The sequence below is a fragment of the Erythranthe guttata genome, chromosome 3 (assembly GCF_056151865.1).
Source record: "Erythranthe guttata isolate IM_541 chromosome 3, IM_541, whole genome shotgun sequence".
Lineage (NCBI taxonomy): Eukaryota > Viridiplantae > Streptophyta > Magnoliopsida > Lamiales > Phrymaceae > Erythranthe > Erythranthe guttata.
In genome coordinates this window covers 14,948,520-14,960,543 of record NC_142535.1, presented here as the reverse complement: position 1 = coordinate 14,960,543, position 12,024 = coordinate 14,948,520, and the positions used below count along the sequence as shown (strand labels likewise).

Sequence of the window (12,024 nt, the reverse complement as noted above, 5' to 3'; positions counted from 1 at the left end):
CTCTCTCACACACACACACACACACACACAATTGTTTTTTTGTATAAAAGAGAAAATAAATAAATTTTAGGAGAATTTAATTGTCACGTAGTGAAAAACAAATTTAATTGTGTCACACGTCCTGAAACTAACCTTTTGACGTGCAATAGTGGTGGGTTCCTTCCTAAATAATTAACAAAATAATAATAGCAAAAAACAAGGTAAAAAAATCAAGAAATTTTTGGTAAGTGTGAAAAACCAACTTACCATATTTTGTCTATAAATAGCTACCTTAATTTCCACGAATCCCATAATCATTGCTCTCACAGAATTTGCTCTCTATAACCATGGCGGCTATGCAAAGAATCCCTCTTCTTCTTCCCCTATTTTTTCTCATAGGTAAGAACAAAACAAATATTGATTTTTAATATTTTTTTGATTCTTGATTTTTTACTTTTTTTTTGGAACAATTATTTGCAGGAATACTCTCGAATTATGTTTCGGCGACGGTTTTTACGCTCCAAAACAGCTGCAACTACACAATCTGGCCGGGGACACACTGCGGCAACGGCGCCTCGCTACTCGGCGAGGGCGGTTTCGCACTATCGCCAGGGGCCACCACGCAATTCCCGGCTCCGCCGGGCTGGTCGGGCCGCTTCTGGGCCCGAACCGGGTGCAACTTCGACTCCGCCGGCAACGGCAACTGCACGACCGGCGACTGCGGCGGCAAGCTCAATTGCGCTGGCGGCGGCGAGCCGCCGGTCAGTCTGGCGGAGTTCACCATCGGTGGCGGTAGCTCGACCATGGACTTCTACGACGTCAGCCTGGTCGACGGGTACAACGTGGGGCTCGGGGTGCGGCCGTCTGGCGGCTCCGGCGCCTGCCAGTACGCGGGCTGCGTGGCGGATGTGATCGCGGACTGCCCGAAGGAGCTGCAGGTGGTCGGCGCCGGCGGCAATGTGGTGGCGTGCAGGAGCGCGTGCGCGGCGTTCAACACGCCCGAGTACTGCTGCAGCGAGGACCACGCGACGCCGCAGACGTGCGGGCCCACGCCGTACTCGGAGGTGTTCAAGAAGGCGTGCCCGTCGGCGTATAGCTACGCGTACGACGATCTGTCGAGCACTTGCACTTGCACCGGTTCGGATTATCTCATTACATTTTGTCCCACAGCCTAAATTAGATTCATTGTTGATTAGTTTGTAGGTAGAATCACAAATCTTTTTATCCTTTTTTTTTTTTTTTTCCCCTTCTGATTTTGCAATTTTATTAGATTATTTGTTTTCTTGAATATTCATGACATTGTTGTTGGTCTTTATAGTTATAGTATTAGACCAATTGAACATTGCTTTAGTTAATTTTGATATATATGCAATGGCTTAATTGAAAAAAATTACAAGTCTTGATAATTATTTACCACCTAATAAATCATAGTAAATAAAATCAGCCAATATGTACTAAATCATAATAAAACACAAGATTATACAAATGTGGAATTGATACCATAAAATTAGAACTATATATTACATTTTTTTTTTTCAAGGCCTTAGGCCAATGTTTACACATCACCTTCTCTCTCATCCTTTCACTATTCATACATAATTTTCTCTCTCTACATCTTTGGCTTTTCCTCTTTGAAAAAGCCTTACAACCCCTCAACAAATCATTCCCAATAAATCTGGGCCTGGGAAATTGAAAATTTCTACACCTAATAAACCTTCAATATGTGCCAACCCTTTTCCCCTACAAAGCCCACCCGACAAAAACGGCAAGCCATCGAATCGTAAAAAAAAAAAAAAAAAAAAAAAACCCTACAATTTACATAGTATTCGTCACAACCAAGAACTTAACTCACCCCATCCAGTGCAAAGACCTTCGCCCTCGTCGTCATTGCTAAATAAAGTTTGGTCCGAACAATCGAGCGACGCTCCACAAGCTAAGTTGTACGATTGGCAAGCGGAGCGGCACACTCGTATTCTGTTGTCTCCGTCTTTATCGCACTTTTGAATCGATATCTGATTTCAAAATACATAATTCAGTACAAAAGTAACGAGTACTACTACTAGGTAAGTACATTAATGCTCGAATTTCAACATTTTAGAGGGAAATAAATCCTAAGAAATTGTAAGAAAAATAACTTAATTCCGGAAAAAAACTCACCCAACAGGCTAATCTCTTTGCAGCACCGTCACAGTCACGGCCTCGAATGTAATTTAGAAATTTCCGAGGACCCCCGGGGAAAAGTCTATGGTAATTGGGCATGACGACGACTTCTTCGAGCTGTTGCAAGATACTGAGTTCACTTGGTGCACAATGTTGTCCTAAAACATCTTTCTCGAGTACGTCTTTGCACACTGAAAGGCTCGGTAGAAGCATTGAACTGTTTTGGCAAGTGTAGCCTGCATAGTCGGAGCACCGAAACTCACATACACCATTGTCACATACTCCACCGTGAAGACTGCATTGTTCGTCGCATATAGCTGCATATATTACCAAATTAATTGATATTAATAATAAAATAACAACAACAATAATAATAATAATAATCATAGTAATAACAATAATTGTTACGGGTGGAAATTGGACTGAAATTTCCGTATTCTGCCGATTCCGAGTATTACCGAATTTGGAACAATATTTTTCGTTCCAAATTCTGAAAGTTCCGATATTTAGAAACCAAATTCAAATTCAAATTCCAATTCCAATTTCAATCTAATTTTAATTCAAAAATCTAAAGTTACACTTACAATATCAATATTGTTAAATATTATATATCAAAGGTGACTAAAAATATGGAAACTCCGAATTCCACGGATTTGATTCCGAATATTTCCTATCCTTGGAACATATTTATGTATTCCAATTTCGGAAATTCCGATTTCTGATTCTTTCAAATATTTTTTGAATGGAATAGGAATTGGTTTTTCACTCCCGGTAAAAAAACTGCATTTTTTTTACCGAAAATGCCAATTCCGATCCGTTCCATCCGATTTCCATCCCTAACTATAATAATTAATTAATAATGATATAAGATAGTAATTACCAGTGGAGCAATCAGCGCCGGTGAATCCTTTTTCACATTCACAAATACCATCTTTATGGCACTCACCATGACCCCCACAGTTGTTAGGACAAGAAGCTATAAAACAAATGACAGAAGGAAAATCAGACAAACATACTAAGATTCACAAATATCGATTTTTTGCCGAAAAAAATTGAATACACTCACGCTGGCTACAATCACGGCCCTCAAATCCAAGAAAGCAGTGACATTTTCCATCAATACAATCGCCATTAAAATGACATGAATTAAGACATTGACCAGATACAGGACCGGGGTCAACATTGCAGAGTTCGTGGTAAGCAGGGCAGATCAGTTCACCTACAGTTAATAAACGACACAAAAAGACCAATAAATTAGGAACTCAAATAGTGATTTATATTGAAGTTTCAGACATCAATAAACCATGAAACGGGATTTCACCATTGAAGCCAGGAAATTGAACGGGCCCGCCAGATTCAGGACACACTTTCCAAATCCCGTCCACGGCAATCTTGAAAAAAAACATTCAAAATATAATCATTAAAAAAAATCTTTAATACATTAGTAACTAAGCACGTTTTTATGCACGCAATTATACCTCAAGTGAATTATTCATACACCTATGCTGATAACAGCCGTTTCCTTGGGTAGTCGAACCCCTTACGAACCCACTTCGCACTAGTGACGAGGCCATGCACCTGCATCAATTCATAAATAATTAACCTCTTTTTTTCATTTTTTTTTTGTTTTTTGTGAAAAAATAAAATAAATAAATAAATAAACATCTCACCTTGAATTAGTTCCTCTTACTTCACCCAACATACTGTCGGGTGCCCTAGCACTATTAGTGTCCGTACACGAACCATCGGAGTAAGCTACAAAGTAAGTGCAATAATCAGCCAATGACGATTGGCCACCTGGAAAAGAAACGAGAAGAAAGAAAAACAGTCAGCATTATGTTTTAAGAACCTGGATATAGCAAAAACGAAGCCAACTTCCTCCATAAAATACTCTCTAAGGCGTTGTTTGGTTGAGGAGATTAGCCATCATTAATTAAAGAATTGCACTTTGTTTGACGTTCGTAAGCCGAATAATTTTCCACCGGAATTATTATCTTATCATGCCCCATCTTGCATTTTAGGGGGATTATGTTTTCATTAGATTATCTAATCTTATCTTAGCTAATAGCAACCAAACAAGGCCTTAAGAAGACGGCTAAACGGACTTAAAATCATGAGTTCGCTAGATCTTTCTTGAAAATAGATACGACGTCCAATAGATATTCATTTAAATACAAAAAGAATAATAAAATATAAAAATAAAGAGTTAAATTTCTTTGAAAAATAATTAATAAGCAAATCGAGAAACACACCTTTGTTAGGCTGTGGGAAATATCGGGACCACTGAGGAAGATCCCCACTGTAGCTTACGATGGGGCAGTACCCTTCCGCTTCCCTATTATAAGTACACCCTGAAAACTGAGTTGAGTTGCAACGATAGGCGCCTTTCCAATGGTTGCAAGGTGAGGTAACAAACTCGGTGCCCTGGTTCCTACCCCAGTCGAGTCGGTCAGCCACACTGTAGTTAGCACGGTACCACCCACTATCCTCCAGCAGAGCGAGTGTCATTTTCGAAACTACCGATCTTGTGTCGACAGAGCCTGTCATAATCTCGTTCATCAATAGTCTTTTCTCCCAGTGGGACCCTGTCGCCAAATTTTCATTGTTCGATACCAATTAGTATCATAAAATGCATTATATATATATATATATATATATATATATATATATATATATATATATAGAGAGAGAGAGAGAGAGAGAGAGAGAGGTGAATGGATAGAATTTTACCTGATGTGCCACGCCCACCACCATCTTCAAGCTCCAGTCCAGTGAAATTCTCGGAAAATGCCTGAGAATAATTTGTTTGTCACTACAAGATATCTTAACCGAAAGTACATTAGAGAGAGAGAGGGAGGGAGGAGGAGGGAGGGAGAGAGGGAGGGGGAGGGGGAGGGAGGGGGAGGGAGGGAGGGAGGGAGGGAGGGAGGGAGGGAGGGAGGGAGGGAGGGAGGGAGGGAGGGAGAGAGGGAGGGGGAGGGAGAGGAAGGGAGGGGGGGGGGGGGGGGGGGGGGGGGAGGGGGGGGGGGGGGAGAGAGAGAGAGAGAGAGAGAGAGAGAGAGAGAGTCTACCCCATAGTGATGGCGTGAGTGCATAATAACTCGAGGAAGGACCACTCTTGTTACTGTTCGACCGAGTTTTTCATCCATGGCTTGTTCTGTAACCTACGGGGAGGTATAAGTATAACCAATTAACTGGATTGCAACTCTTTGTATGTAAAGAAAAGTAAAAAAAGTCGACGAGTTGCATAAAATCAAATGCTGTTATAAACGAAAATATGTGTGTGTGCGTGTGTGTGTGTGTGTGTGTGTGTGTGTGCGTATTTATATTTACCCGGATACGCCTTCTTTTTCTCTCATCGCGAAAATGAGCAAAGGCATGGGGATCAAATCCAAGAACATGCATCACCTAACAAAGGCGAAAGAAACTTCACTACATTTAATACAAATAAGCATTTCGAAAAATTTCAAGAATATATATATATATATATATATATATATATATATATATATATATATATATATATATATATATATATATATATACAGCTCAATCTCAATTAACACACCTCGTGAATCAGTGTGGCAGAAAGTAAAGTTTCTGCTTCAGCAGTCAAGTGACGAGGTGCAACATTCACGTGCCCAGCTATAGCACGACCCCATTGGTCACGTTCGCACGCTACGGCCCACGCCAGAGTATTGCCAGTTGTCGGCCTCGTCGTAACCAAAAGAACCAAATCCGCATCAACAACACCCTCTAAAAAAAGACGAAAAAGATTAAATTATTAAATTGCAGAAACTTAATACGGGATGATAAAAAAGTTATATATAACTAATAACTTTAAAAATGTGAAGTATTTTTGCAATAACAATACCTTCGACATATTCCCTAGGAAGTTGCACACCTCCATCTTGACCGCACGCAGAATATCCACTCAACCGAAGATTCCCTTTGACTGGTTCGACGGATAAGGCTCTTTTGAACCAATCTGCCGTCTGTCCAAGAGCCTGAAGAACTAAAACGTTAGTTAACTATTAAAAAAAATAATCTTTAAAAAACCCGAAAAAAAAAATTTGATTCTTATAAGATTACACAATAGGAGATTTGAAGTAAAAATTAACCTTACGAAGGCGATACTTCTTGTCCTTCCCAGCTATATCATCAAATGTACAGTTATACCAACAATCACCGTAAATCGGAGGATCTCCATTAGGGTTACAAGAAGGAGTACCGGAAAACGAAGCACCGTTTGGTTCGCCCAGCTGGCAAATGAAATCCAATATTAATCCAAAAGTAAGACTCTATTGAAATTTAACCAAAAAATAAAAAGGAGTATCATTTTTATTTTTTTTCTGCATGTACTTGCCTTGACCATGTCACCCACAGTTCGGCAATCTCGATCCGAGGAATGGCCCACAGCATCGTAATTCAGAAAGATTCTAATGGGTTGCTTAGCATCGTTTTTCTGATTCCTTACAGATTCAGAAAGACCGAGCAATGACCTCCCCCTTTGTTGAAGGGTATTATTGGAAATATCGGGTTCGACGTAGACCTGAGCGGAGACGGAATATACCTTTCGACCGGGCCTTTTTCTTTGTTCGATAATTTGATCATGAATACAAGAATGTGTTATTACGTTCTCTTTGCTGTCTTGTTCGGGTCCGGCTCTCTGCACTCTAAATTCTTTGGGTTTCGCAAACGCAGCCTCCAAAAGCAGAAAAATCAATAAAACCTGGAAACACAGATATCGAAATTGTTATTACACAAATCCAAGTTCTTGAAAACTACTTCGATCAGATCACATTACATCGATGAAGAAAAATGCCGAGTTCGTGATCTTAGTATAGCAAAAGCCCGTCATACTAATCGATCAAGTACCTCCTACTATACCCACAATCATCAACACATAAAACAACAACAATAAATCATTATTCAACAAGCATTTAAAATAAAAAAAAAATACGGTAAAAACGAAAGCGGAAAATTAAATGACTTCTCATAGCAAGAGAGCTAATTGCTAAAACCCAGAAAGGAAAGTTTTCAAAGAAGATGGAAATGTAATAATTAGCTCAAGAATTGGTGAAATCCCAGTTCAGGAACATCAAGATTCACCAAAAATAGGAACACACAACTCTTTTAAGGAAATGGGCAACACTTCAGACAATCTTAAAACCCACAATTTTCTTACCGTTACAGCTCATTCAACATAAAAATTCAAACACCTTCAGACAAAAAAAAAATTAAAAATTGAAGGAAAAGAGCAATCAATAAGAGTGAGAAATAACCTTGATACAAACGATGGCAGAATTCAGACTAAATCTTCGGAGTAGAGAAAACCCGGCACACCGGTTGCACCGAATCCTAAACTCCATGAAACGGCGGCGTTTAGCACGAACAACCTCGTTCCCATCAAATCCCCCCCGCCGCCGCCGCCGCCACTTCTCCGATCGGCTCCCATCCGTTGAACAGCCCGAATGCACACCGCATTATGTGCGATAAGACACAAAAACCCTCGAATCGACGAAAACCCTCAAAAATAAAAAACCCAGAAGAGATTTTCAGCTTTCGAACAACAAGTCTTCTCAAAAAAAAATTGGGAGCTGTATTCCCTCCCTCGGTTAGTGTGAAGAAGCACACAGTTCACAGTTGTCTGAAGAAGAAGAAGAAATCCACTGTAAGCAAGCAAGCAGACTCTCGCAAAATCCTCAGTTCCACGAGATTTTACAAATTCACAACGCAAAAAATGGGGATGAATTTTTTTTTTTTTTTTTTTTTTTCTTTTTTTGCGCCGGTATTAATTAAGTAAATAAAGTAAAGTTGGAATTGGTGGGGTGGGTAGAGTTAGATTGAAATTTTCTGATTCAGAGTAGATTTCAATTTTTTATTTTTTTATTTTTTTTATTTTATTTTGTGTGTGTGTGTGTGTTGTGGAGATGTGTGTATACATACACATGTATGTATATGTTTGGACATAATAGGGGCAAATTAATGTATCATGGATTGGTTTTGTGTAATAAAGTTGGTATTAAGTTTGTTGTGAATTTACTATAATACCCCTACTCACTTTTGATTCTATTATTAGAAAAAGTTGGGCTGCGTTTGCCAATTTCAGAAAAAAAAATCAAGTCCTCATTCCATAAAATATATTGGTATTTACTCAACTTTATAAAGACTCGAATGCTTTTTTAGGAATAGTTTGAAAATATTTTCTTAGAAGAAACGGTGATTTACGGTCACAATGTGAGGTAAGATGAAATTACGAAAAAACTATTTATATTTGGGTAATTACAATCGTCCATTAACTATTAATTTTTTTACATGTTCATATTATGGTGACAAATTCAACATAGTTTTTTAAATTTCGTGGAATGTTATCTTATTTGTGCAAAATGCAGTTTCTGACGCACCACAATCTGATAATTAAAAGTCGAGAGTCACATCTTATGATTACCTTGTTTCAAAATGTGAAGCTGAAGTGCGATAAATGGGTACAAACTGGAGAATATTTCACATAATCTACAAGATTCTATTAAATTTGACACTGCAACAATGAACATATAAGAAGATTCATAATTGTTGTAGTAATTTTAATCACCAAAACATAAAGAGGTTTTTTGCAATTTGACACGATATCAAGAATGGTAATTTACCCTATTTTCTAACATTTTAAAACAAATTAAAATACCAGCCAAATTTGCCAAACATAGCCTTAACAACCGGGTATCATTATTTTTATATTATGGAATGCCGCAATCAGTGTTGACTAGGTAGTATAATATTTTATTTCACTTTGTGATAATGAAACACACATCAAACATAATAATAATTTATACGGCGGCTTATATTAATAATAACCAAAAATATATTAATATAAAGAAGAGATTAAAAATAAAAATAAACTAAAATAAAGAAGAGGTTGGATTTATACAATGATCAGGAAAATTAAGTATTTATTAAGGTGGTATGTGTAAAAAAAAATTTAAAGATGGTGATTGTGAGTAAAAATTATATATATATATATATATATATATATATATATATATATATATATATATATATATATACATGAATAAAAACATACAAGTATTCCTTCTGTTACGGCTTTTGATTTTCTTATATTATAAAAGAGGTATAAACAACACTGAACAAACGAGTTCGACTTAACTGAGAAAATATTTACAAGTACAATTGAAATCGGGTTGCGAAATGTTGTACTCTCGGTACTCCACCGATTAAAAAGTTTCTCGTTGGGCACCTAATTGAACTCTTTGGTTGGATGTGGAGTAGTTAGGGTTGGTTTTTAGATTAACCTAAAACAAATTAATTGTTCGATTTCTCCGATCTTTGACCGCTCTAGTCCAATTTCCCACCCAAATCCAACTCCATCTAGTACTATTCTATTCAATGTTTTAAGAAATGCTTTGCTTAACGACTATGTTTTACGCCTCGTTTGGTTAGAGAGATTAGTCGTAATTAACTAAATAATTAGACTTTATCTGAAATTTAGTAAACCCAATAACTTTTCGACTCGAAAAATATTATATTATACTGATTTATCTTACAGTTTACAAAGTTTTGTTTATGGAATCTATTATGGTCCAATACAATTGGCTTTTTCATTAAACTATTTAATTTTATCTTGTTTAATCATATCGTGTCAACCAATTTAGGCCTTAGAATACAGCTCAACTAACAATACATACATCGTTTCTCTAAATTGATTAATTAACATAGTTTAATCACCATTCTGTAACAAATCAAATGTCTAAGATCCCTAAATCCCCACAAAACGATTAATGTGAAAGCATTTATTATATTTACATGTATTTTTTTGAAAAACAAAATCATGATTATTTCGATGCAAACAACCCCATGAATCATGATTGAATCAAGAATTAGAGGTAGCATTATTTTACCTAATTAATATCTTTCAACATGTCTATTTTTATTGCCTAGTAGGAAGAAAAATTAAGTTTTAATCTGAAATCATGAATTAGTGGTTTATTCATTATTGCAATACGTTTTTTTTCATATACATAAATAAATACTAAAGTTTTAATCTGAAATCATGAATTAGACTTAAATTTTGTACTGTTTCAAAACCAGACACGACCTGAATAATATAATTTAGACAATTCAATGCAATAATTAATAATTTAATGACCAAAGTCAGAATTCAGAACCGTTTGATTTAAATTACTCTTATTCAATATTCAATTGAAATTTCATCAAATGCAGTTTTAAATAATTTTAAATTGAGTCTGCAGTTTTATGTCAATGTTTAATTACTTCACAAGACGATATTCCAATTCAAGGTGAGATCATTCTATTAATTGTCTTTAATTTCGTAAAAACATAATTGATGATCATGACGAATACAATTTATTTCTTTTTGGCTTTGTATGAGTTGTACGTTTGACTTCCGTTGAATATCACATGCATACAATGTATATATACGAGATTTCAAATTTTGATTTGGTTTAATTTTCAAAAATTGTGTGATATACCTAATCGGGCCAGTCCAATGGGCGTACAATTACTTAATATACTGGGTTACAAGCTCAAATTTGAAGTCCACTCTTACGAATGCCCAATTACCTTCAGATAATGTTTGGACCCGATAATCTGAGTTAATTAAAATTCAGCCTAATCAACAAGGTATAAATAAAAGTTTTAACTCATTTGTTAAGGTACGTTCTATTATCAAAGCAATTCAACTGCTTGTATGCTCTCAACTATTTATACTATTCGCACATCGGACTTGAGTGTCGGAGGGGTTTCTGCCGGATCAATACTCGACTTAGTTTAATTCTGATCGCAGGTGTCTCATGATCATCTAGCTCGTGAGCCAGTGACTTTCATGCTCTTCCAACTCATCCTATCACAACTAATCTAGGTGATCTATCTTTAGCATCATCATTGCGCTTATAATATCAATATTATTATATAGTTTTAGTTTATGTAACTAAAAATTAGAATTTTCTGAATTGCACCAATATTCCTTTTCGAAAATGTATGGTTTTGAAACTAGTTTTTCAATTACAAATGTTCCATTCTTTTTTTTTTTTTTAATTATTTGAATGAAAGTGGAATTAGTTTTCCACTATAAAGAATCATAACAATGCCGAAAGTGCTAGTTTCGATCCATCTAGCTTACACCTCTAGTTTAATGTCATATATATATAGTCTTTTTTTAATTATATACAATGAAATCATTATAAATTAATACAGTTGGGATTAGCAAAATTCAATTAATTTAGCGAAATATTAATTATTAAATTAATAATTTAGTACATTTTAACTAAGTCGGACCGAAAGAAATTATTACTTAAACGATATTATTAATTAACTGAAGTTCTAATGTATAAGCACAGTTGCCACTCATAAATATAAATGGCTCAATAACGTATCACCAAAATCAATTAATTATTTATCCATCCCTCGTGGATGAGAATTAAAAATACATGCATGCTTAAATCATATACATATATCCAATTACGTGACTAAATTACCTTCATATACTCTTATTACATGAAATCAAATTCAATTAACATGCGTTACTTGGATTAATTAATCCTATTTATAGAACAACACAATTCCAATAAAACGAATTAAACCACATATTCCCATCTCACAAACCAAACACGTCCTAAACTAGTGTTTTATCTTTATATTATTAAAATTAAAAAAAAAATGTATCCCAATCCTTATCCACTCACTAGAGAAGTATCTATGAGGCATATTTAAAACTGTAATATAATAAATTGATAAATGGAAGCCATGATTCAAACTTGTGCAGACAATATTAATAGATTATATAGCATGATGGACCTACATATATATATAATACCACTTGATTAGTATTATTACAAAATTATTAATATA

General features: G+C 35.8%; 2 protein-coding genes across 2 annotated transcripts; one reads left to right on the top strand and one right to left on the bottom strand.

Annotated features, from left to right (window-relative positions):
• The first annotated feature begins 270 nt into the window (after nucleotides 1-270).
• LOC105965676 (pathogenesis-related thaumatin-like protein 3.5) lies at nucleotides 271-1,264 on the top strand. The gene is made up of 2 exons (XM_012990248.2): nucleotides 271-378; nucleotides 460-1,264. Exons 1-2 carry the CDS (start codon nucleotides 327-329, stop codon nucleotides 1,152-1,154), a joined length of 747 nt encoding a protein of 248 aa, XP_012845702.2. The 5' UTR covers nucleotides 271-326; the 3' UTR covers nucleotides 1,155-1,264.
• A 208-nt stretch (nucleotides 1,265-1,472) lies between these two features.
• LOC105965686 (metalloendopeptidase / zinc ion binding protein) lies at nucleotides 1,473-8,086 on the bottom strand. Its single transcript, XM_088815608.1, has 16 exons — nucleotides 7,425-8,086; nucleotides 6,506-6,871; nucleotides 6,261-6,401; nucleotides 6,014-6,146; nucleotides 5,708-5,895; nucleotides 5,473-5,547; nucleotides 5,211-5,303; nucleotides 4,870-4,930; nucleotides 4,392-4,724; nucleotides 3,810-3,936; nucleotides 3,618-3,717; nucleotides 3,461-3,530; nucleotides 3,206-3,358; nucleotides 3,020-3,115; nucleotides 2,137-2,456; nucleotides 1,473-1,991 (listed from the first exon to the last, which is right to left on the bottom strand). Exons 1-16 carry the CDS (start codon nucleotides 7,509-7,511, stop codon nucleotides 1,809-1,811), a joined length of 2,526 nt encoding a protein of 841 aa, XP_088671734.1. The 5' UTR covers nucleotides 7,512-8,086; the 3' UTR covers nucleotides 1,473-1,808.
• Nucleotides 8,087-12,024: the final 3,938 nt, after the last annotated feature.